The 24,419-nt window shown below is 44.8% G+C and overlaps 1 protein-coding gene across 4 annotated transcripts in view; it reads left to right on the forward strand.

Annotated features, from left to right (window-relative positions):
• Positions 1 to 24,419, forward strand: part of STAU2 (staufen double-stranded RNA binding protein 2) — a 154,110-nt gene that overhangs the window by 39,809 nt on the left and 89,882 nt on the right. For all 4 annotated transcript variants that reach the window (XR_014159509.1, XM_081874270.1, XM_081874272.1 and 1 more), the window contains exons 9-11: positions 5,785 to 5,922; positions 9,870 to 10,001; positions 19,778 to 19,838. Coding sequence is in view for 3 of the 4 variants with exons in the window: in XM_081874270.1 (XP_081730396.1) it covers positions 5,785 to 5,922; positions 9,870 to 10,001; positions 19,778 to 19,838 (331 nt within the window). In the remaining variant the exon portion in view is untranslated. The remainder of the gene's footprint in view (positions 1 to 5,784; positions 5,923 to 9,869; positions 10,002 to 19,777; positions 19,839 to 24,419) is intronic.

A 24,419-nucleotide genomic window follows, 5' to 3' on the forward strand; every position in this document is an offset into this window, starting at 1 on the left:
CCCAAGCGTGTTTGTGCCACCAGACAGCAGTCCTCGTATAAAATCTATCCATTTGTTTTTGCTGCCTTTATGATACCCATTTGATGAGTAGCTTTGTTTGTGCTATTTTTGCCTTTATCGTGTTTTTTAAAAGATGTTCCAGTGCTGAGACAAAGTAGTCCAGCTGCATCCAGTTAGATTGTTATGGGCTCATAAAGTTTATAGACAAAGCTGAGCAATACTCCTTGGATCATAGCAAGAGCAAAATGCTCGTTGCAGCCTTGTCATCTGCCCGATACTGCTGCACCAATCTGGCTATGAAAACAGCACTTGGAAAGCTAATTTGGCGGGCTGGACCAGATGCTTGGTGGCAGGCCCAGACCCTGGAACCAAGGTCACCTGTGAAGAGCTGCAGAGTGGTAGTGGGGCAGGGTTCAATTTTCAGTAAATTGACAGGTGGAAGAGGTGCTTAATTGTTCTCCTGCCAGCTGCTTTCCCTCCCAAAAATGCCTTGCACCCTATTGCCTTATTATTTATAAATTTCAGCTATAAATTCCTTCACATGAGGAACCCCAAAGCAATTTACACTATAACATATATAAAGCAGATACACACACACACACACACAGTTAAAACAATTGCATGTATAAGAAGGGTTTTAAAAAAACGATTATAAACACGAAATCAGTTTGAAACTGCACATACATAAAATCAGTTCAAATCCAAGACAGATACCAGCTTGGATAACATTTTTTGAAGGTTTGTGGACAAAGGAACATCTTTAGCAGGCACCAAAAATACCATGGAAAAGGTGGCCCAGGGGCTACTACTATGCTTTTAAGCAACTGGGGGTGGAGCCTTAAAAGTACATTCAGGACCTGGAATGATTGTTTGGATCTAGGATTCTGCAAGAACAAAATCCTTGAACCCAGTGATCTGTCCATGGTCCTGTAAGGCTTTGATCTGACTCTTGCTCCTGAACTTCAGACCTACCGTATATTGGCTGCCTGCTAACCTACTGGTGTCATCTGCCTGCACTCCTCCTTGATCCTGGTTCTCACTATCTTCTCAGAGGTTTCCTTGGCTACTTAGCAGCAGGACAGTCTCAGTCTAGGAGAGACCTGCACATTGCGGAGCAGTGAGCCAGACAGGCCCAGAGGAGAAGCCCGCTACCTTGACACAGCCTTTGTCTGCTTGGGGGGAGGATCCAGAGTGAGAGGCTAGAAGAGAAGGGGAGCAGTGGTCAGTTCCAGCAACATTGCCAGCTGAATAAGTCGAGCCTGAGTAACTCTGCTTTGTTGTTACTTTCTGTAAATAAAAGCTAATTGCATTTCGTGCCTCACGTTCTTCCTGCCCTGTGGATGACCTGTGTGTGCTGACAGCACCTTGAAACAGGGAGAGGTCTTTCGTGTTACCTAGAACTTGATTTTTTTATTATAATTTTATTAAGATACCAAGGATTGAACCTCAGACGTTCAGCACACAAAGCATGTGCCCTCCCTAAAAGGAGAAAAGGCTCATGGAACTACAGTGGAACAATACATGTTTGTGTACTAAATGACGGGGGGGGGGGGCAGAAATCCAGGTGATTTTGAGTCAAATTATCTTTGATATATATTGATGAAATTTGTCAAAGTTAGCTCCTTCACACAGTCTTGGAATCTAAGACTTTGTGTCTGAAGGAGGTGTAAACTTCTGTTCAGGACTTTTACATTAGTTAACCAAAGATTGCTCTTAGCAGTGAATCCAAAGAATCAAATTTCCATGGGCTGAAAGCTGGTTTTCTTTGCTCACACTTTAAAATAATCACTACTTAGAAGTTGTGTGATATAACTCTTTGATTCTCAGGAACTCACTGCAGATCCAGGTCCTCGTTGCCTTATAATTATCATGTCCATAAGTACTTGTTGAATGGTAACCAACCCATCCATCAAAACTGTTTTTTCTGTTATAGGATACTAGTGTGCTTTCTAGTGGTGTAATGAAGCTTCTTTCTTAACCTCCTAAATTCCTGTGAGCTCAAGTTTCTTAAATGGAGTGTTTATTCATGGTGGCAGTGGATTTATTGCTTCTTCTAGGATTCATGAGCTTCAGTCTAGAGGGGCTGGTCCTGATTTGTGTATTCATCCGAAATTCCTCCTGAAAGCGGGGAAAGGGCTAGAGTTAGACTTATCTGCATTAAATCTGATCAAACTCAGGTGTTGTACAAGTCAGCCATATGCCATCCCCTATATAATTTGTGAAACATTACCACTTCGGCTCAGCATCATAAAAACGATCTTTTTAGCTTCTCATCTCCACAAAAGATTTTGTAAGCATCCCTTCCCTACCTGATTTTATTTTATTGGGGTGGTTTGGGCGGGGGGGGGGAGGGTCAGGAGGAAAATAATTATGCAGTAAAGCAGTTAAAACTATTTCACCATGAATGATGTTTCCTTGCACCTTGTTAAGTTGCATGCAGCAATGCAAAGCAGGTGCTTTCAGAATTCAGATTCTTTCAGCACAGTTACCCAACTTACAAGCTCTAATTACTAAAGAAAATCACAAAGCTAGATTTGATGAAAGGCAGCCCAAGCAACAGCGAACAGTTAAATCTGGAGGGTTTGGCTATAAGCTGATTTAGTTTTACTGAAGCTGGTTGGCATCCGTCTGTCTCGGGAGGCAATGGAAGAGTGCCCCTTCCGGGGTGAAGCCAAACCATTGGAGAGTTAAGCTCCTGCAGTGGCTGTAGAGACCAATATGAGAGAGACACGTTTGTTGCAACTGTCACTATTGGAAGCGATTTACTGAAGCTATTAGAACAACTTATCCATAAATTTCCTAAATGTTTATCATTTGGGTTAACAGATGATAGCCCATTTCTGATAAATATACTCTATTAATGCAAGTATTGTTTGGACAATGAAGAATAAGACTTCAATATTTGAGGCCCTGACTCTCAGAGAACAAGCTGACCTAAAGAAACTGAGATGGTCAGAGAGGTTGTTGAACATGACCTTCAGGGATGTGATAGCAACATACCACTTCCAGGCTCTGAAGTCTCGGGGAAGATGGATGTAACTCTGAGTAAGAGAGAAATTATCCTTTGGAAGAGGCCTTTTCCTTGCGAAATGAGCAGGTCATTAACTCATGCCAAGGATATTCCTGTGAGACTTCTTGGTAGTGGACAGTTCATTCACTGGTGACATATATAGCTGTGTTTCCGATAAGCATGAAGGCAACCTGGTGACTTGCCTGCTTGGTGCAAGGGTTACAGATCTTACACGTTGCCTTGATGAGCTGGTAGATAGGGCTGGGGAGAGTTCAATGGTTGTGGTGCATGTTGGCTCCAAGGATGTGGGAAAATGTTGTTTTTCTAGGAGAAAAAAATCGATGGCTATGTAGTAGGTTGAAAGTTCAGCTCATTCAAAGTGGCTTTCTCTGAAACGCTAGCCAGGGCCTGCAAGACAGGCAGAGCTGAGGAGTCTCAGGTTATGAATGAGACAGTGGTGTCAGGAGTGGGTGTTTGGAGATGTTAGGCGTTGGGGAACATTTTGGGATGATCAGGGCACGTACAAAAAGGGATAGGCTTCATTTGAACCAGAATGGAAGTACACTGTTGACACTTAAAATAAAAAAAAGGTGACAGAGCAGCTGGGAGAAAGCCGATAGGAGCAGAGAAGCATCCAGTTCTGGATAAGTCATCCAAAATCAAGTGTTTTTTATTGTTCAAATGGGAGATGGGTAGAACTGGGCAGTGAGAGTGCAGTGGAATGTTATAGCAATTCAAAGAAGCCAAAGTACTGTAGGGTAAAATGTATGTACCAGAGACATTAGAAGAAAGACATTGCATTATAGATGCTTATGTGCTCATGCCAGAAGCTTCTGAGCCAAGATGGTTGAGCTGAAGTGAACATAGATATAGTGGGCATAACCTGGTAGAATGGAAGCAAACAACGGGACATCGTTATCTATGAACTTTTTAGGATGATCAATGAAGGGTGTTCTGGAAGTAGTGTCACACTGGACGTTGAATAGAGTCCAACAAGCTAGAAATCCCTAAAGGCACAGTCTGTGAGTGGCAATCCTGGGCCCCAAGGGTAATTTAGTAATGGGAACATACTATCATCCACCTGATCAAAACGCCCAGAGCAATCTTGAGATGGAAAGTTAAACCAAGAAGGCATTCAAAGGCAGACATGTTGTAGCAATGGAGGCTTCAGTTACTCTCACATGGACCAGGTACATGCGTGTTGCAGTCACGACAAAAAATAAAAAGCTACTAGCCAGGATGCCTGTGCACTACCTCTATTGTCAAAGGTGCTGAGAATAACAAGTGGGGAGAGAGCTGCTTATGTGCTTCCCATAGGCATCTTGTTGGCCACTGGAAGAACAGGATGTTAGACTAGATGGGCCTTTGGTTGGATCTGGTAGGGTTCGTCTTATGTTCATCTAAGGGATTTTTATTTTTCCATTTATATAGTCCTTATCTAAATCCTAATGATATTTATGGTTTGCATATTGGTAAGGTAGATCATATTTATTTAAGTAACTTGCACACTTTTGGTGTGTGTGTGTTTTAGTGTTGTCTTTATTATACAGTTGTTTATTGTTTAAAAGTGCAGTGACCTATAACCAAACATGTTACATTTTGAATTACTGACTAGCTTACATTTAACAACTTTCGCTTAGCTGACTTGTAGATCACTGCTGAAGTCTGTATGCAAACTTCATTCATACCTCACTTATAAATTCTTCCTTACTTTTGTGGCATAAGACCCAAACACATATGGCATTAGAGAAATTATTTTGTGCCTTAATCTCCCTGCACATGTTACTGCCAGCACACACTTCCACACTATTAGGTTTGATAGCTATCTGCATCAAGCAAGCATTTACCTTACACTTAATTTATCATGGGGGATGCTTTATATAGGCTGTCTGGGGGTGGTGGGGCGAGTGTCAACCTATCTTTCGATCTTGTCTTGTTGTGTAATGTTAGGAAAGCTAATCTCTCTGACCTTTCTCCTTTCCTGTCTTTATAAGTGGTCCAGTAAAATTCACCAAGCTCACAGTATTGTTGCAAGGACTGAAACGGACAAAACCCTTCAGAAGGGTGGGTTCCCTAAGTAGTTTCTATATTCTGTATAAATTTGGAATGATGTCTGAGGGAAACCCAAGGAGCAAGAATGCCTTGGTGCAAATCTGGGAGGTTTTATTGAGTTTGGAAAGCTAAAATGAAAAATATTTTGGGAAAGGCACTCCACAGTTCTTTGTGCAATGTAAGGCAGAGGTTAGGCAACTTTTCTGTTTTGTTTTTTAGTGAAAGGTGGTAGGATCAGAGAAGACATCTATTCAGGCACCCCAGGCCTCAAACTCTAGAGCGAGAGAGCGCCAGAAAGTGCCTGAAACATTGTGCTGTGCAAACCGTCAAACCTTGGTTTCTAAAACTGGCTTGTTTAGACAAACAATAGCTAATACTGACCACAGTTTCCTGTTTGAATGAAAAAGGAAGCTGCCATTAACAGGAAATGAAAGCAAAAACTTCTGAACTCCTCCTTGCAGTATGCATATGAGAATGTTGTGGTTGTTTGAAAAAAGTTATTATACAGGTATAGTTTATTGTTCATAAGCAAGATGGGTGGATGCCACTTGTATGGCTATGTTTTCATACGATGTGTCATACCTGTGGAGATGTGTTCAGGAGTTCTCAATGGATGTAAACTGTTGGAAGTGGAATTGGTGAGAACCCACCTTCGCAAAGGAACATACTTTATAACTGTCTTCAGAACAAAGCCTGTTTCATTTCTTCCTCTCTCTTTTTAGACTGGACCAGAATATGGTCAAGGAATGAACCCCATTAGCCGTCTGGCTCAGATTCAACAAGCCAAAAGGGAAAAGGAACCAGAGTATCTTCTTATTTCAGAAAGGGGAATGCCTCGTCGCCGAGAGTTTGTTATGCAGGTGCCTCAAATTGTGTTCAATTTGCTGCTTTTTGGTGCTTTTTGCTCTACTTATTTTACTCTGACAAAATAAGAAGAAGAAAAAAGATTAACACAAGTATAATATTTCAAATGTTTTAAATAATCATTTAAAACTTCTTTTGTCATTCTCTGCTCAACTTTTCTTGCTATAGAAGCAAGCTAATGAGAGGAACAGTGCTGTCATTTATTTTTTTCTCTATGTTTAACTAACTGGGACGCGGGTGGCGCTGTGGGTAAAACCTCAGCGCCTAGGACTTGCCGATCGGATGGTCGGCGGTTCGAATCCCCGCGGCGGGGTGCGCTCCCGTCGTTCGGTCCCAGCGCCTGCCAACCTAGCAGTTCGAAAGCACCTCCGGGTGCAAGTAGATAAATAGGGACCACTTACCAGCGGGAAGGTAAACGGTGTTCCGTGTGCTGCGCTGGCTCGCCAGATGCAGCTTGTCACGCTGGCCATGTGACCCGGAAGTGTCTGCGGACAGCGCTGGCTCCCGGCCTATAGAGTGAGATGAGCGCACAACCCTAGAGTCTGTCAAGACTGGCCTGTACCTTTACCTTTATGTTTAACTAGCTATCCCTGCCAAAAGGATGCATTTTTAACACACAAACCTACATGTAAAATATACATCAGTACAAGTATCCAAATGTTTCCAAAGGTTTGAAACCACTGGTTATCAGATTTTGGAGGCCCATGGGCACATATGGAATTCTGAGAATGTGGTGTGGGCATCACTCACAAAATGGTTGCCCTGGGGTGTGTCATAGCATAAATGGCTGCCACATCTAAAAGAGCAGAAAAAGATGCAGAACCACAAATTGTGCATATATGGAAAGCTTTAATAAAACAATGTTGGAAACAATAAACAGCCAAACATGTTCCAAGAATCTCTGTTTCCAAACATTGCTAAGTCTGGTCTGGTCTGTTGTGTTGCCTATTGCTGGCGACATGTTGTAAATTAGAAGGAATACATCATACATAAATATTCCTGAATTCAGTTGTTGCATTAATATACATGTATAGTCACAAGTAAAAAGATGCATTCAGAGATGGCTGGATAGTAATCATACTCTTTAAATATTGTTTATCCCACTCTTCAGTCAAAAAAAGACTCCCAGAATGGCAGTACAGATAATTAAAACTAAGCCAGTCCCTGTTCAGACTTACCCTCTGAAAAGACTGGACATAAAAGGACAATGGATTTGGATGGAGGAGGAAATAAGCAAATGCATGTACAACTTCTTCATTATAAAAATATCGAACTCAGAATGGGAAAGAACAGCTCAGTAGAGACAACTCACCAGAGAAATGGTGGAAAACACTGCACCAGACGAGTGTGATGATTGAGGCTGAACATTATCTGCAGTGTACAGAGAAGACTCAGCAAGCAGTTTATTGTTTCAAGTCTAGGGAAAAGTGAATCAGTCAATAAAGCTAAAAAAAAAACCCCACAACAGTCATAAAATTGACAGCACACCCTAAACAATCTCAAAACCTCAAGAGTTGTAGAACTGAGAGAGATCGCTGTTTAATAACTTGTAGAGCAGCCCTTGAGGTTATTTCCCTGAAATCATACCCAACTGTCACATCACCCGACTTCACCATGGCTTAATCCTGCATTGATTATGTTCCCCCTTTTCCAGTGGGAAACACAGTTGTCAAGATTTCAAACCCACTCATCATTTGATGAGGTGGAGTCAAAGCCCCTTGCAAAAGAGCTCTTTGAAGCAGCACTTCTTTTATTAGGCAGGGAGAGGAGAAAGGAGCCTGCACTGTATAATGCAAGTTTATTTGTTCTCTCCCCCACTTCCCACCAACATGCTTACTTAAAGGAGAGGCACAGAGCTACTTCAAAGGGCACTTTTGCAAAGGGCTTTAAGACAGCCCTTCCATTTGATCCTCCATTTACAAGCACCCCCATCCCTCCTCCAACATCAGGGATGGCAAGGAGAAGTGTGGGAAGGCTCACAAAGCATAGGTCTGGCGACACTCTTTGGACTGCAGTTCCCATACTTGGGAATCCCACTCACAAGCGATTTTACAGGTGGGCAGGACAACCCACAACAATGTGATGTCAATATAAGGATCTAGCGTCTGGGGCCAAAAAGGTTCCCGGCCCTGTTGTATAGCTAAAACCGGTCAGATAGTTTGTTGCAGGGGGACGGAGGGAGGGCTGTGATGAAAATTGCCTTGGCTTGTCATATAAGCCACCGTTACTGGGCAGCAAAGGATGGGTGCAAGTCCAACTCTCATCTTTCTCCAGTGCAGTGCTGACTGCTGTTGGGAGAGGGGCATCCCTAGCCATAATCAATCTAGAATATAGGAGCAAAAGGAGGCAAGCTGTTATCTGTCTGTCCCACTTGCAATTTCTCTCTCTCTCTCTCTCTCTCTCTCTCTCACACACACACACACACACACACACACATGCTAATACCCTTCTATCTGGTCATGAAAAAGAGAAAGGATGTTAGACACTGACAATTTTATAGACATATTACACATTATGCCTTCTCTTTGAAGGGACATTAGTTAGAATACGCTCCCATCAAAGTTTTGCATTTTCCGGTCTTGCTGATTTCAATGGGAGAATTAAGCTTGTGTTTGAAACTCCTATGAAAAGCAACAAAGCTGTTTGACTGTAGTTTGATCCTGCCTGTTTCTTTTAGTTGAGATGTTTCTACTGGTTGTAAATAAACTTTGTAACCTAAGACACATGATACTGTTTTTGAAATTTTCATGCAAAAATCGTATCACATTAGACAGAGACAGAGTCCCACAAGATTTATTATGGCCTTCACAAACTTATCAAAGTAAATTGTCTTTTGTATAAAGTGCCTAAACCATGTTTTCATTTGTTCTATTTGAATGTGGAAATAAAGTATCTAGAGATAATATGTTCATTTTTATCTGTCACACAAAGAGCAAGTTTAGATGTGATGAAATGGATCCAATTACTTATGCTGACCGTTAGATAAACAGAAGAAAACCTCTGATGACATTAGTTGGTGTTCTGTTCCCAAAGTTAATTTCAGCAAGCTTTTTCTTTGTAGTCAGACCTTTAATCCTTGATAGAGGTTACAATAATACCTAAACCAGCTTTACAGGTCTGAGAAAGAACAGTTCATGCATCATGCAATTAATTTTCACTTCATTGTAGTTTTCTAATTTTATTTTATTTTTAAACCAAAACATTTCATTTGTAGCATAATTATACATGTCTATTCGGGACTTTTCCCCAAATAAGTGTCTATTGGATTGCAGCCTTAATCTCAGTTCACTTTCTTTAGAACTTCCTACCTGCACAGGTCTGACAAAGCCTGAGCCTCAGCATATTTCAGAAACAGTGCAAAACGTTTGCAGTGAAATAAACATTTAGTTGCAAGGAATGCACAGAGAGTGCTTTTAATGATTTGATAGATAGCAGATATTTTTTGTTTTGTTAATACATAATTTATATCAACCCTCTTACTTCCTTCAGCTAAGCAGAAAGTGTGCAGGATTGCATTTGTAGTGTTTTGAGGAAAGACTTATTTTCTACAAAAAAAAAAATCTGTACGATGCAGCTGAAATCCAAAATTCTGAAATTATGTAAGTGTGATCAAACACATTTCCCAAGAAATAAACTTTCAAATTGTACAGTTATACAGTACATTTCCTCTCATTTTATCTTCATAGCAACCCTATGAAATATGCTAGGTTGAGAGAAAGTGACTCCTGAAAGTCACCAGTTAGCTTTGTGACTAAGAATTTGCACTTGCATTTCTCTTGATTCACAAGTTCAGTAGAAAAGTACTATAAGAACTTCAAATACGTGCTCGTCTCTTAAGACACTCACAAACTTCAGAAGTGCTTCTGTGCATAAGTATATTATTACTCTTATTTTCCAAGAACAATGTTATAATGATTAATACTTTTTTGTTCTGTTTTACTAGGTCAAGGTAGGAAACGCGATTACAACAGGTACAGGCCCAAACAAGAAGATAGCAAAAAGAAATGCAGCTGAAGCAATCTTGCTACAGCTTGGCTATAAAGCCTCATCTCCACTTCAAGAACAGATGGAAAAGGTAAGAATTATATCTGATGCAGGAGAGGGATATCTTCACGCTCCCTCAGCACATAGTTCTTCTAAGATCTTAGACAGGGATGGGGAACCTGTGGCCCTCCAGATATTGTTGGACTCCACCTCCACAGCTGGCATGGGAGTCAGGGATGATGAGAGTTGTCGTCCAGCAATGCCTGGAAGGCCACAGGTCCCCATCCCTGACCTAAGACTTTAAATATATTCAGTCTCATTGCTGTGAGTAGATGAGTTCCCAGTTTGCTGTACCTAGATTTAGCTTTCTGTTGCAGTGACTCGTAAGAGACAGCATCAAAAGAAAAAGCCCAAAAGCAAAGCAAAGAGGCAGGATCTCAAGAAGGGTTTTTTAAAAGTTAACCACATGACATAGTCCTTGTAAAAGACGCAGTAGAACAGAACTTTCCAAACTGTGTGTTGCATCACATTAGTGTGTCATCAGCTGCAGTGTGTAGGGGTGTCGCGGAAACACTCCCTGTGCTCCTCCCAAGGCTGGAAAGGGATTTGCTTAACCTTCGGTTTGCTAGTAAATCTGAATTATTGTGTCACAAAATGATTCCGGTCTAAAAGTGTGCCACCGACATGAAAAATTTGGAAAGCTCTGCATTAGAGTGAAGAGTCTTATTAGGTGTCTTCTGTGGAGAAACCCTGGGGCTCTGAAGATCCCTAGGATAAGTGGTTTGAGGGTGGAAGCTCTCACCATCATTTTGAGGCCTTGCCTCTCTTGGTTCTTCCTGCTTCCTGGCAAGGGGAGATGCTTCTTCACCTGATGTCAGTAGTTTGACAGGTTGGCAGCCCTCCCCACCTGTCAAAATGGCCTGTGCAGCTTGGGGATCTTGGTATCTGACCAATAACTGGAAAATTTTCCCTGCCCGTTGTCTGTCTGAAAGCAGGTTTCAGACGTAATTGTGATGAATTGAACCTAGGATCTTCTGCATGAAAAGTGTGTGCTCTACCACACAGTACAACCCTTTCCTCATGCAATGCCCGCATCCATCTAAATCCTTATTCCAAGCACATTCAGACACGGTTCTGAATTGAAACCTTTCCATAGTGTAATATATGGGATTTTGCCAAGAGCTGCTACTGAAGGATGATAAAACTAGTCCTCAAACATCTTGTGGTAGATCAAATTGTGATACTACACCCCTGAGCAAATTCGTTATAATAACAAAATGAGTTCCTTTCAAGTAGAGCTGTTGCCTTGTTAAATAATTAATAATTGATTAAGCAATTTATTACATTTGCATATTGTCAGGGTTTCTGGGAGAAGTGAGGAGATGGCAGAGGAGACGGAAAGCGAGTGGGAGGAGGGAGAGAGAGACGAGGAAGAAGATGACGGAATTCGAAGGGAATCTATGAGCCTAAGCAGTGAGTCAGAGGATTCCCAAAAGGGAGCTAGCATGATCAGGCGAAAAGCAGGAGAAGAGAGAAGCTGTGAAAAGTCAGGGAAGGAGGGGAGAAAGCCCAGTGAAGCACAGACGCTGTCAGAGGGGTCTCAGCCGGAACGGAGTAAAGGGGGTGGAGTTGTCACCCTCTCGGAGGGAGGAGGAACAGGAGAAAACAGAGAGAGGGGGTTGGAGCAAGGTGTTCAGCCGGAAAGGGTAGAGAGTGGAACAGGGGGCAGTATAGAGGACGAAGGAAAGGTCAAAAGCAACGTACGCGCGCCAAGTTCAAACATAGAGGCGCGCGGAAGTGGGGAAAGCTCAGAGGAGGAGCCCGGCCCCAAAGCCAGAAGGAGGGGGCAGGAGGCGGCAGAGGATTCAGCCTCAGGCGAATCCCGGAAAGAGAGAACCCAGGGGGGCAGAAAGACCCTGCGGAAAAGAAAGGAGAGGAAGAGGTGGTCTAGAGCCAGGCTATTAAGTTGGTGTGGAGGAGGGGAGGAGTCAGAGGGGGACTTCGGCGGTCTAACGTGACAGACGTACAGCCACAATGCTGAACTGTGAAAGAAGCAATTATCTTCAATAAACTTTTCCTGTAAGTAAACTACAACGGAGTAAGGTCTCTCGTGAGCTGGGACCCACCTGGGTGGCTGTGACAGAAAGTCCCCCTCCCTCTGAAAGCAAAAATTTTTTTTTTGCGAAGCTCACGAACGGGGCAGCCATGAGTGCTGAGGAACAGCTGGCTGCACTCCGGGATCAGATTACCACTCTCACAACGGCAGTCATTGCTTCGCAGAAGAAGAATGCTGACTTGGAGAAAGCCTGCCAGGATTTGCAAGCAAGGTGGGAAAATGCGGACAAGGCGGGGACCCCGGGCTCCAGAGCGGAGGGCATTGCGCTTGGAAGGAGGGGGGGTGCCCTAGTTTCGCATTTTAATGGCAACTTGCAAGACTATCCCAACTTCAGGGCAGATGTCGTGTATGCACTGCATTTACTCCGTCATGATTTTAGAGATGAGGAGGAGAGAGTGGGATTTATTGTTTCGCACCTGCATGGGGAGGCCAGGGCTTGGCTACGCAATCTGTGGCGCGAAGATGGACCAGCCCGTCGCAATGCAGATGCGTTTATCAAGGCAATGGATGCTTGTTTTCAATCCTCTGTGGATAAGGACATTGCGCGCCGGCAGATGCACGGGCTGAGGCAGGGGAGAGCCACTGTACGCCAATATCATTCTAAATTTTTTGCATTGCTCACCGCCTTAGATTGGCCGAAGGACAGTCTACCGGTCAGGGATCTTTTTTGGGAGGGATTGAGCCCCTCCGTCAAGGATGAGATCGCAAGGGGGGACAGACCCCAGACCCTGGAAGACGTGGTGCAACGGGCTTTGGCTATAGGAATTCGACATGAGGGACGTCCGTGGCACGAGGAGGGGGGGCCCCAAGCGCGCGCGCAAGCAAAAGCTCTCCCTTTTGTGCACAGGGATTTCAGCCGTGCGCACCCCTCACCAATGGGGAAGGAAGGCGAAGAGCCAATGGAGATTGGTGGTGCTAGGGCTCAAAAGCCATCCCAGAGCCCCATCCCTGCTGCAGCCAAAGCGAAGCCTCCTAGAGGGACCAGGAAGTGTTACATCTGCGACAGTGCACACCATATGGCGAAAGAGTGCCCCCAGAGGCTCCAGAAGCACACTGCAGCACTAGCAACTGTGACAGCAGAGGTGCAATCAGAGGAGCAGCTTCAGGGAAACTGCAGTGCCTGGCTGGAAGCAGAGCTACTGGGGCTCAGCCAGGCGGATCTGTAGAGAAGTCCCCAGCATCCTTGCAGCGCATGGACCCTTTACCTCCCAAACCAGCAGTTTTACTCACAGCAACACTCCAGCTGCCTGATGGGCGACTTCTCGAGGTTCCAACAACCATCGATTCGGGAAGCAACGCCGATTTCGTGGGATTACAGTTCGTCAAGCAGCATAACATAGCGCTCCTGCCTGCAACGACGCCTCTGAACGTGGTCACGGTAGACGGCAGGAAGTTGCTGGGGGGGCAAGTGGTGCAGCAAACCCCTCCCATGATGATGCAAATTGGAGACCATCGAGAGTTTATTAGTTTCAATGTCACCCACTTATCGGACACGCCCATCGTGTTGGGCATGAGTTGGCTGGACAGGCACAGTCCCGCGGTTGCTTGGTACCAGAGGCAGATCACCTTTTGTTCATCGTATTGCGCCCAGAATTGCATCCAAACCGATCAAGGAGGAGAAGCCGAACAGCAGCTGCATCTGAGTATGGTGCAAGCGGTTCCTCGCAAGTACGCGGAGTTCTTGGAGGTTTTCTGCGAAAAGGAAGCTGACAAATTGCCGCCTCACAGACCTTACGACTGCGCGATTGACTTAGTGCCAGGCGCGCAGTTGCCAACTGCCAAGCTGTACTCCATGTCGGAAGACGAGCTGCAAGAGCTTCGGGAGTTCATAGAACACAACCTCAAGCGCGGATTCATCCAGGAATCTAAAGCAGCGGGAGGCAGTCCTGTTTTCTTTGTGAAAAAGAAAGACACGCCCCAGAAGAGGCTCATTGTGGACTACCGGTTCATAAACAGACTAACTAAGCCCAAGGCCTTCCCCATGCCCAAAATTGACGACCTTTTGGCTACAGTCAGGAGGGGGAAGATTTTTACCAAGCTGGATTTACGTGGAGCTTACAACCTCATCCGCATCAGGAAGGGCGACGAGTGGAAGACGGCCATGTTCACTCCTTTGGGCACGTACGAATACAGAGTTATGCCCTTCGGTCTACAAAATGGCAGCCATGTTTTCCAAGCATTCATGCATCACGTCCTGGCAGGTCTCCTCTACAAGAAGTGTGTCTGTTTTCTCGACGATATCCTGATTTTCTCGGAATCGCCAGAGGATCACGATAAGGACGTGAAGGAAGTTCTGCAGAGGCTGAAGGAACACAGGCTGTACGCCAAGTTGGAGAAGTGCCAGTTTGATGTGAGAGAGGTAGATTTCCTTGGCTACAAGCTGTCCGACGAGGGACTGGCCATGGACAAGGCTAAAGTCCAAGCGCTGTTGGACTGGAAAAGCCCTCGAAATCGGAAGGAGGTCCAGAGGTTCATCGGCTTTGCCAATTTTTATCGCAAGTTTATTAAAGGTTTTGCAAACGCGACGGCGGCAATCACTGACACCCTCAGTTCCAAGAAGAAGAAGTTCGTCTGGACCGAACAAGCAGAGCGATCCTTTCGGAAGCTTAAAAGCCTTTTCGCCTCCGAGGAGCAGCTGCTGCACGTGAATCCTGGCAGGCCCATGCGGGTAGAGACAGATGCATCGGACAGAGCAGTTGGGGCCGTCCTCTTGCAAGAGGATTCGCAAGGCAACTGGAGACCGGGTGCATTCTACTCCCGGAAGCTCAGCAAGACGGAGCGCAACTACACCATATGGGACAGGGAGTTGTTGGCCATTCATGCAGCTTTCAAAGCGTGGCGACACTTCTTGATAGGAGCCAAGCACACGGTGCAGGTCCGCACGGATCACAAGAACTTGGAGTATTGGCGGACGGCTAAATTGCAAACCCAACGACACATGCGCTGGGCGGAATTCTTTGCGGATTTCGATTTCAAAATAGAATACATCCCTGGAGACTCCAATGTTATAGCAGACGCGCTGTCCCGAAAGCCTCAATACCTGGAGGAAGTAGCTCCAATCGCAGCGAAGTACATTTTCGCACCGCAGGCGTGGACGTGCGCTACCATCGCAGTCGACCTGGACGCGGTGCGACGCGCGCTGCAAGAGGATCAGTTTGCACAATCCAAGATGGAGGAGCTCCGCAGAGGGTCGCCTGACAACAATGAGTTTCAGTTGCAGGATGGACTTTTGACTCGCAAGGGCGCCCTTTACGTGCCCACCGACGAGCTTCGCGCCACGGTTTTGCAACAATTGCACGATGCCCCGAGTGCGGGCCATTTCGGCAAAGAGAAGACGATGGAGTTGGTGGCAAGGGACTTTTGGTGGCCCCAGATGAGAGGAGAGGTGGCGGACTACGTAGCCAGGTGCGATATCTGCCAGAGGTCCAAACCAGTGCATCAGAAGCAGGCGGGATTGTTAGAACCGCTGGAGACACCGCAGCAACCGTGGGAGAGGGTAGCGTTGGACTTTGTTACAGACCTGCCCAGCTCCAGAGGTAAGACGGCGGTGTTAGTGGTTGTGGACTTGTTCACCAAGATGGCGCACTTCATTCCTTGTGCCAAGGTGGCGACGGCAGAACAGACCGCAAAGCTCTTCATCGATCACGTCTTCAGAGTGCATGGACTACCGCAGTCCGTCTTGTCCGACAGGGGGCGCCAATTTGTTTCCACTTTCTGGCGGAAGCTTCTGGGTATCTTGCACGTCAAGATCAACCTGACGTCGGCGAGGCATCCACAGACCAACGGTCAAGCGGAGAGGGTCAACGCGATCATGCAGCAGTACCTACGGTGTTACGCCAACCAGCGACCCGCGGCGTGGGTGGACTACCTGCCGATGGCTGAGTTCGCCTACAACAACACGAAGCACGCATCCACCGGGGTGACGCCTTTCTTCGCGAACTATGGACGTCATCCCAGAACCTTCCCGAGCTTTACAGCACCTGAAGGGGGGGGACCTCAAAATGCCGACCAGTTTGCAGCAGAGTTGCAAGAGGTGCACGAGGAGCTGCGGAGACATTTGGAGCTGGCAAAGCAGGCGTATAAGGTGCAAGCCGACAAACACAGAAGGGCGGGGGAAGACATTCAGGTTGGGGACTGGGTATGGTTAGCAGCCCACGCGATGCCGGCCAGGTCGTTGGCCAAAAAGAAGTTAGAACACAGGCAGCTAGGACCATATCAAGTTGAGGCTAAGATCAATCCGGTGGCTTTTCGCCTAGCCCTTCCGGAGGGCTCCAGGGTGCACCCGGTCTTTCATAGGTCGGTGCTCACTCCCTACAAAGCCCCACACAGGTTTCAAGAGTCAGGAGCACCTCCAGAGCCACGTAGAAGGGCGCCTGAGAGAGGGGAGTCGCCAAGACCAGAACCTCTTAATGAGGTCACAGAGATACTGGATTCACGATGGGGGGAGGAGGGAGTTGAATATTTTCTCGCCAGGGAAGGCACTCCAGTCTCTGCAAATAGCTGGGTGCCGGGTTACGCTTTGGACGAACCCCTGTTGAAGGAGGAGTTTCATGCAATTTTTCCGCACAAACCCATGCCCGAGGAGTATTTTGATGATTGGCTTTTCACGCCCACTTTGTCGGGCAGCACGTTCGGGGGTTTCTCCTCGCCCGAGGGCTCTACGCCCAAAACAAGCCCGACCAGGGATCCCCGCCTGGGGGGGGGAGAGACAAACCCTTATTGGTGGGTGGATCAGCCAAGGGAGGTATGGAGTCAGAGGTGGATGATAGGTCCTTGGCAGGCAGCGCCAGGAGAAGCAGTGAGGGAGGAAGAGACTGTGATGCCTTCAGGGGGGGAACCCGAGTTCGAACACACGTATACGGAGCTGCCAGAGGAGAAGATTGACGTGGACACCCGGTATCCTGAACCGACCCAGGAAGAACCACATTTCCCTCAACCTGCACCCAGCGACCGGGAGGGGGGAAGGGGGGGCTTCGAGGGGGGGATGGATGTCAGGGTTTCTGGGAGAAGTGAGGAGATGGCAGAGGAGACGGAAAGCGAGTGGGAGGAGGGAGAGAGAGACGAGGAAGAAGATGACGGAATTCGAAGGGAATCTATGAGCCTAAGCAGTGAGTCAGAGGATTCCCAAAAGGGAGCTAGCATGATCAGGCGAAAAGCAGGAGAAGAGAGAAGCTGTGAAAAGTCAGGGAAGGAGGGGAGAAAGCCCAGTGAAGCACAGACGCTGTCAGAGGGGTCTCAGCCGGAACGGAGTAAAGGGGGTGGAGTTGTCAGCCTCTCGGAGGGAGGAGGAACAGGAGAAAACAGAGAGAGGGGGTTGGAGCAAGGTGTTCAGCCGGAAAGGGTAGAGAGTGGAACAGGGGGCAGTATAGAGGACGAAGGAAAGGTCAAAAGCAACGTACGCGCGCCAAGTTCAAACATAGAGGCGCGCGGAAGTGGGGAAAGCTCAGAGGAGGAGCCCGGCCCCAAAGCCAGAAGGAGGGGGCAGGAGGCGGCAGAGGATTCAGCCTCAGGCGAATCCCGGAAAGAGAGAACCCAGGGGGGCAGAAAGACCCTGCGGAAAAGAAAGGAGAGGAAGAGGTGGTCTAGAGCCAGGCTATTAAGTTGGTGTGGAGGAGGGGAGGAGTCAGAGGGGGACTTCGGCGGTCTAACGTGACAGACGTACAGCCACAATGCTGAACTGTGAAAGAAGCAATTATCTTCAATAAACTTTTCCTGTAAGTAAACTACAACGGAGTAAGGTCTCTCGTGAGCTGGGACCCACCTGGGTGGCTGTGACACATATGAAAATTGCATATGAGTAAAAATATTTTTTTCTAAAGAAACGAACCTGTGCTTGTTGTCAGACACTGCATTCATGCGTCCTGGCAGGCATCACAGAAGAAAAGGCATTCATTGCAATTTGAAAGACAAGGGGTAACACCTCTTAAGATGGTGCTTGCCTTGTATGGTTCTTATAAACATTTGTATTAAATGCTGTCCAGTTTAATCATGGACACCTTTTTGGTCAACTGAAAGCTTTTAAATAAATTTATCTTACCAAGAAAATCTACAGTGCTTGGAGTTTCTTAGATTAAGGGGGAAACAGCCATTAAGAGGAGACATGAAAATCTTGCATGTCATTGAATAAGTGGATACAGAATACGTTTTTTTTCTCCTTCTGGGAGAAAAACTGGGAGCCATCCAATGAAACAGATTGACAGGAAATTCCAGAGAGTGCGTAATTAAATTATGGAATTTGTGGTAACAGCATGTGGTGATGGCCCTTAGCTTAGATGACTTTAGAAGGGGATTCAACAAACACATGGAAGAAGAATCAGTCAGTGGCTACTAGTCATGATGACTGTATTATCAGCTTCAGATTTAGAAGCAGTATGGGCACCCATGACTACTTGTTGCAAAAGAACAATGTTTCTGAGTATCTGTTCCCAGGGCGTATGGGGTGTTAGGAGAGTGGTAGTATCTCTGGTGGGAGACACATCATGCTCCTTCTGGGGTAGTTTGCCCAACTTTGGTTCCCAGTCTGCACTCAGCTCTCACCTGTGGCTCCCAGAAGCTGTCAGCATGAAGTAGCAGCCACATCATGGTGAGTTAGGGACTTCCCCTGCATGAGAAGAAAGGCTTGGGCAGATTGAGTAGACGAGACGAATAGTAGGTTCAACAGTCAAGAAGCTGGTTTTTGCCCGTGCTGTAGAGGGAAGTGAGGGGCAGGTGATGCTCATCAACCTGGGAAGGTAACCCATGTAGGAGAAGGAAAACTCTGATCTTAAACCTCCACTACCTTGAGGACGCGGGTGGCGCTGTGGGTAAAACCTCAGTGCCTAGGACTTGCCGATCGCATGGTCGGCGGTTCGAATCCCTGCGGCGGGGTGAGCTCCCGTCGTTCGGTCCCAGCTCCTGCCCACCTAGCAGTTCGAAAGCACCCCTAAGTGCAAGTAGATAAATAGGTACCGCTTTATAGCGGGAAGGTAAACGGCATTTCCGTGTGCTGCGCTGGTGCTGGCTCGCCAGAGCAGCTTCGTCATGCTGGCCACGTGACCCGGAAGTGTCTTCGGACAGCGCTGGCTCCCAGTCTCTTAAGCGAGATGAGCGCGCAACCCTAGAGTCGGACACGACTGGCCCGTACGGGCAGGGGTACCTTTACCTTACCTTGAGGAGGAGAAAAGCCTAAGGAGTAAATGCTGCACAAATCAGAGGAGTCCCTAAGACAGTTGGGTGGCACCTTGTACGCCTCCTTCTGGCAAGTCCTGCAGCCCAGCTGGTGCCAGATGTATTACTCTGCTTTCTTTTGCACCACGTCAGTGAGGTCGAGAAGCGGGTCTTGTCATCTGTGCATCCCAGGACCTCAGTACACACTGCCCAGGGAGGTCATTTCTGTGCTAATGCAGAGGTTTGACTTCAGACCTGGAGGCGTAACCTATTGTCTCTTGAGACGGATGCTAACTACATCCTGTTGCTGGATGGCAAAAACAGGAGACAGTTTCATGTCGTATTTGTGGGCTTCTCAGAGACATCTGTTGGCCATTGTGGAAAATAGGGTGCTGCACAAGATGGATACCGGTATTTGGTTTAATCCAGCAGGACTCTACTGATTTTCTTATCGATAAAACAGTGCAGCAGAACTTTCTAAACATCCTACCCCTGCTGACAAATTTCTATGTATACTGAAATGTTATTTCACAGTATTTATGCTTTATATCATTTTTTTGTTCTTGTTTATTTTATTTTTATTTGTTCTTGTTTATCTTTGTCAGCCAGGTGACATCAAGGGGTGGAATGGCCAAAATGTTGAATATCCTGAATCAGCAAATAACAGTAAGTGACATTTCTATATTCATTCATTTTTGATATTCTCTCACCTTCTGCTCCGCTTTAAACTACCATTTTAAAATTATTATAGATAATGTTAGTTTATCCAGGACATTTTTTTCTGGTACAGTATATGTCTTTTTTTTTAAGGTTTATAGTCTTGTGAAGAAAGATGGTAGCCTATGTTTTGCTTGTGAAATGGTACATCACAATATTTTTCTTTTCTATTTTGCAATGCATGCATTGCCTAATACTTTATTAATTCCCCCCTTCCACTTTTTAGTCTTTGGCTAGCAATCTGAACATGAGATTATGATTGAAGGGTAAAAGACTGGAACAAAATTTCAGATATTGTAGAGGTATCAGTTATGCTTGTTCCATAAGGTTGGTTTGTTGATGTTTTTATGTTGTCCTTTTGCTCTTGATGGTTGGCATCTGAGAAGTGGAAATCTATAAAGGCTTGACTTATAAAGATTCCCAGAGCATATGTAAAACCATAGAGATCATTAATGAAGTTCTCTTGCCAGTTTCAAAGGTTGTGTGAGTAGACCTAATCATCCGACTGAGTCCTAATTGATTAGACCTAATGATTAGACCTAATCATCCGACTGACTCTTGGCTTGGGAAAATGTCCTGAAGCATTTGTAATTTCTTCCCAATGCATTCATTTTGAGATACACAAATTTTAAACGATTCTCTAGAGGCCATGGTTTTTAAAAACAGATGATCTTTGGTCCTGTGGAAAAACATGGCTTGAACTAAAATTTGGGTGAACAGATATTGAACGTTCTTAGCGCAAATCCACATCATACATTTAAAGTACCCCCAATGCATGTTTAAAGCACGTAACTTCTCCCCAAGAATCCAGGGAACTCTGGTTTGTTAAGAGTGCTGGGAATTGTAGCTCTGAAACTACAGTTCCCAGGTATCTGCCCCTAGTCCATCTTCTTCTCCCAAGAATGTTCCTGATATACCTGAGCCCCACCCATCTCAAAACAGGACACCGGGTAATCCAGTTGAAGCTGGCTTTATGGGTGTGAAAGACCAGTTTTAATGGATCTGGAGAATATAGATTAGTACATGTCTGTGCAGATTAAGGCCAGGCTTGTGTGTGTATGTGTAACAGCTGCTTCTTAAGCAGAATTCACCCCATTACATTTTAACATGCTTAACTTGTTCATGTCAATATTGAATTTAAATATTGGCTAAATAAACCATCTATGGCCTTTAAAACTGGGGTGGTTGTGGTGGTGTTTTACTATGTTACTATGCATTTTCTATGTTACTATGCTTGTTACTATGTTATGCATTTTCACATTTTGATATTGTAAACTGCCCTGTGGTCCTCAGATGAAGGGCGGTACAGGAATTTAATAAATAAAATAAATATAAATAATTAATATGTTTATATAACATCTAACAATATTTTAAAAGCACTGTATATTTTTCATCATTATAGATCAGAACACTTGTCAAAGCACAATTTTGTTGAAATATAGGAGATGGGTGGTTAGATAGATTTAACCCCACAAAAGCCAATTGCAATATCTAGGGTGACTGTTGGGTATTGAGAGTGTTGTGATTGGTGCCAGAACTCCAAGAAGGCTTTTTCTGCAAAGAACCAAGAAAAAAAATGACTATGCCATAAAATGTGTCTGTTGGCCGTAGAAAAGATGGATGCCCAGGGTGGAACTACACACTACCTCAGAGCAAAACAGTGGTGTCTCTCATGAACCAAATAATGAACGTGAAGGGGGCATTTTCAAGGGTGGATTGGTAGGAAATAGGGCGGTGGTTGACACCCACCCACCGCACTAAGCGCTGATTGTCCTTGGCAACTACTCCCTCACCCCCCCCCCAAGTAATTTTTCTTACCAGCTGGCATTATTTCTGGTCTAGGAATCAGAATTGTAACAAAACGTGGCCAAAAGGGAGGGATTGTGTGTGCTGAAGAAAGGGAGGATTAAGCATCCCCTGTCATCTACTCATACATATCCTCACAGGTCCACCTTAGTATTATGAATCAAACACAAGTTGGGAATCCCTTGTTTGCCTCATACAATGTAGACCTGCTCTCAGGGAACCTAGGATCTGTATTCCTTTAGGCATTTTATGCTGATAATAAAGAGCCCCTGAGTGTGTGTGTGTGTGTGTGTGAGAGAGAGAGAGAGAGAGAATCTGTAGCTTTTAGGATCCCTAGCTTTTAGTCAATCCAAACAAAAGCACTTATGGCATTTATAAAAAACAAACATACATGACACTCTTCTTGGGTGTTGGTCTAACCACAGAGTTTAGACTGGCTGGAACAACCAGTCTGTCACAATAAGAGAAGCTTGGAACTGTGGGCTTGTACCTGTCAGTCCCCTACTGCATTCTTGCAGAAGTTTTACATGAAATTTCCAACTGAAGTGAGTCCAGGTTCAGTGCCTCCAACTCCGACACCGGTTTTTTTCCTGGCCCTGCTCCTGTGCCCTTATCACAAAAAAGAAAACAGGTTAAGCTTCCAAACAGTTGACTCTCAAAGAAATTGCTATAGTAGTATAATATGTAGGAAGATAAAATGGTCCTCAGAATACCTTTTAAGGACCTCTAGTTCCAATAACCTGTTTTGGTAAGTCAGTTAGAATTATACATGTTTTGTATTGCGAGGGCTTCAGTAAGAAGTATCAGTCATCCATGGAAATGAAACCTTCCTATTTCGAAACTGAAATCTAATTTGGAAAGGTAACTACCATTTTCTGTAGCTTTTTTAATGTTTAAAATGTGTTTTTGCTAAAGTAGTGTTTCCATGCTGTAAGTTTTTCAAAGACTCTTTAGAACATGGAAGTCCTAGTTAATCTTCCACTACCGACAGGGAACTTTTTAAATTAAAAAATCACTTGATAATTTACAGTGCAATCCTGAACATAGAATCTCTCTCTCATATTCTCTCTCATGTAGTCCAGTAGCACCTCAGAGAACAACTAAGTTTGTTCTTGGTATAAGCTTTCGTGTGCATGCACTCTTCTTCAGATACACAAAAGTTTATACCAAGAACAAAGGACAATTTTTAAATCTATTTTGACTGCATCAGACCAACACGGCTACCTACCTGAATATAGAATCATAGAGTTGGAAGGGATCCAAGGGTCATCTAGTCCAACCCCCTGCAGGAGTCTCAGCTAAAGTATCTATGACAGATGGCCATCCAACTGTTTATTTTTATTTATTTTTTTAAATAATTTTAAAACATAAACAAAAAACAAACAAACATAACACGACTTCCCCATACCTCCCCTTCACTGCATCCTTGTTTTAAAATTTTTTAGCAATCCTTCATCCATTTTTATATTTAATTCTCTTTAAAATTTTCTTAAGCTTAAATTTTTACAGCTGTAATTCTTTATATCAAATCCCTTGACATCTTAACATTCCGAAATTTTACAACAACTTTTAAGATAAATTTTAAATTTTTTCCAGTCCTCTTCCACTGTCTCTCTCCTCTGGTCACGAATTCTGCCGGTCATCTCTGCCAGTCCCATAAATTCAGTCACCTTGGTCTGCCATTCTTCCAGAGTAGGTAGTTCTTTAGTCTTCCAGTACTTTGCCAAAAGAATTCTTGCTGCTGTTGTTGCGTACATAAAAAATGTTCTATCTTTCTTTGGAATCATTTGGCCTACCATGCCCAAGAGAAAAGCCTCCGGTTTCTTTGCAAACGTCCACTTAAGGATTTTCTTAATTTCATTATAGATCATTTCCCAGTAGGCCTTAATCTTCGGGCAGGTCCACCAAAGATGATAAAAAGTTCCTTCGCATTCATTACACTTCCAACAGTTGTTATTGGGCAAATGATATATCTTTGCAAGCTTGACTGGGGTCATGTACCACCTATAGATCATTTTCATTATATTCTCTTTTAAGGCACTACATGCCGTGAATTTAATACCTGTGGTCCATAACTGCTCCCAGTCAGCAAACATAATATCATGACCAATATCTTGTGCCCACTTAATCATAGCTGATTTAACCGTTTCATCCTGTGTGTTCCATTTTAGCAGCAGATTATACATTCTAGACAAATTCTTAGTATTGGGTTCTAACAATTCTGTTTCTAACTTTGACCTCTCCTTCTGGAATCCTAGTTTCCTGTCCTGCTTAAAGGTCTCATTAATCTGGTAATAATGTAACCAATCTCGGACTTTAGGTTTTAATTTCTCAAAACTCTGTAGTTTCAACTTTTCACCATCATATTCTATAATTTCACAATATTTTGGCCAGTCTGAATCCATGTTCAATCTTTTTACCGCCTTAGCTTCCATTGGTGACAACCACCTGGGGGTTTTACTCTCCAACAAATCTTTATATCGATTCCATACATTATAGAGTGCTTTCCTGACAATATGGTTTTTAAAGTTTCTATGAACCTTTACCTTGTCGTACCATAAGTATGCATGCCAACCAAAGTTATTGTCGTAGCCTTCCAGATCCAAGATATCTGTATTCTCAAGAAGTAGCCATTGGGCCATCCAACTGTTTAAAAACCTCCAAGGAAGGAGAGTCCACCACTTCTCGTGAGAGTCTGCTCCACTGCTGAACAGCTCTTACTGT

The sequence above is a fragment of the Podarcis erhardii genome (assembly GCF_964252035.2).
Source record: "Podarcis erhardii genome assembly, chromosome: 8".
Classification (NCBI taxonomy): Eukaryota; Metazoa; Chordata; class Lepidosauria; order Squamata; family Lacertidae; genus Podarcis; species Podarcis erhardii.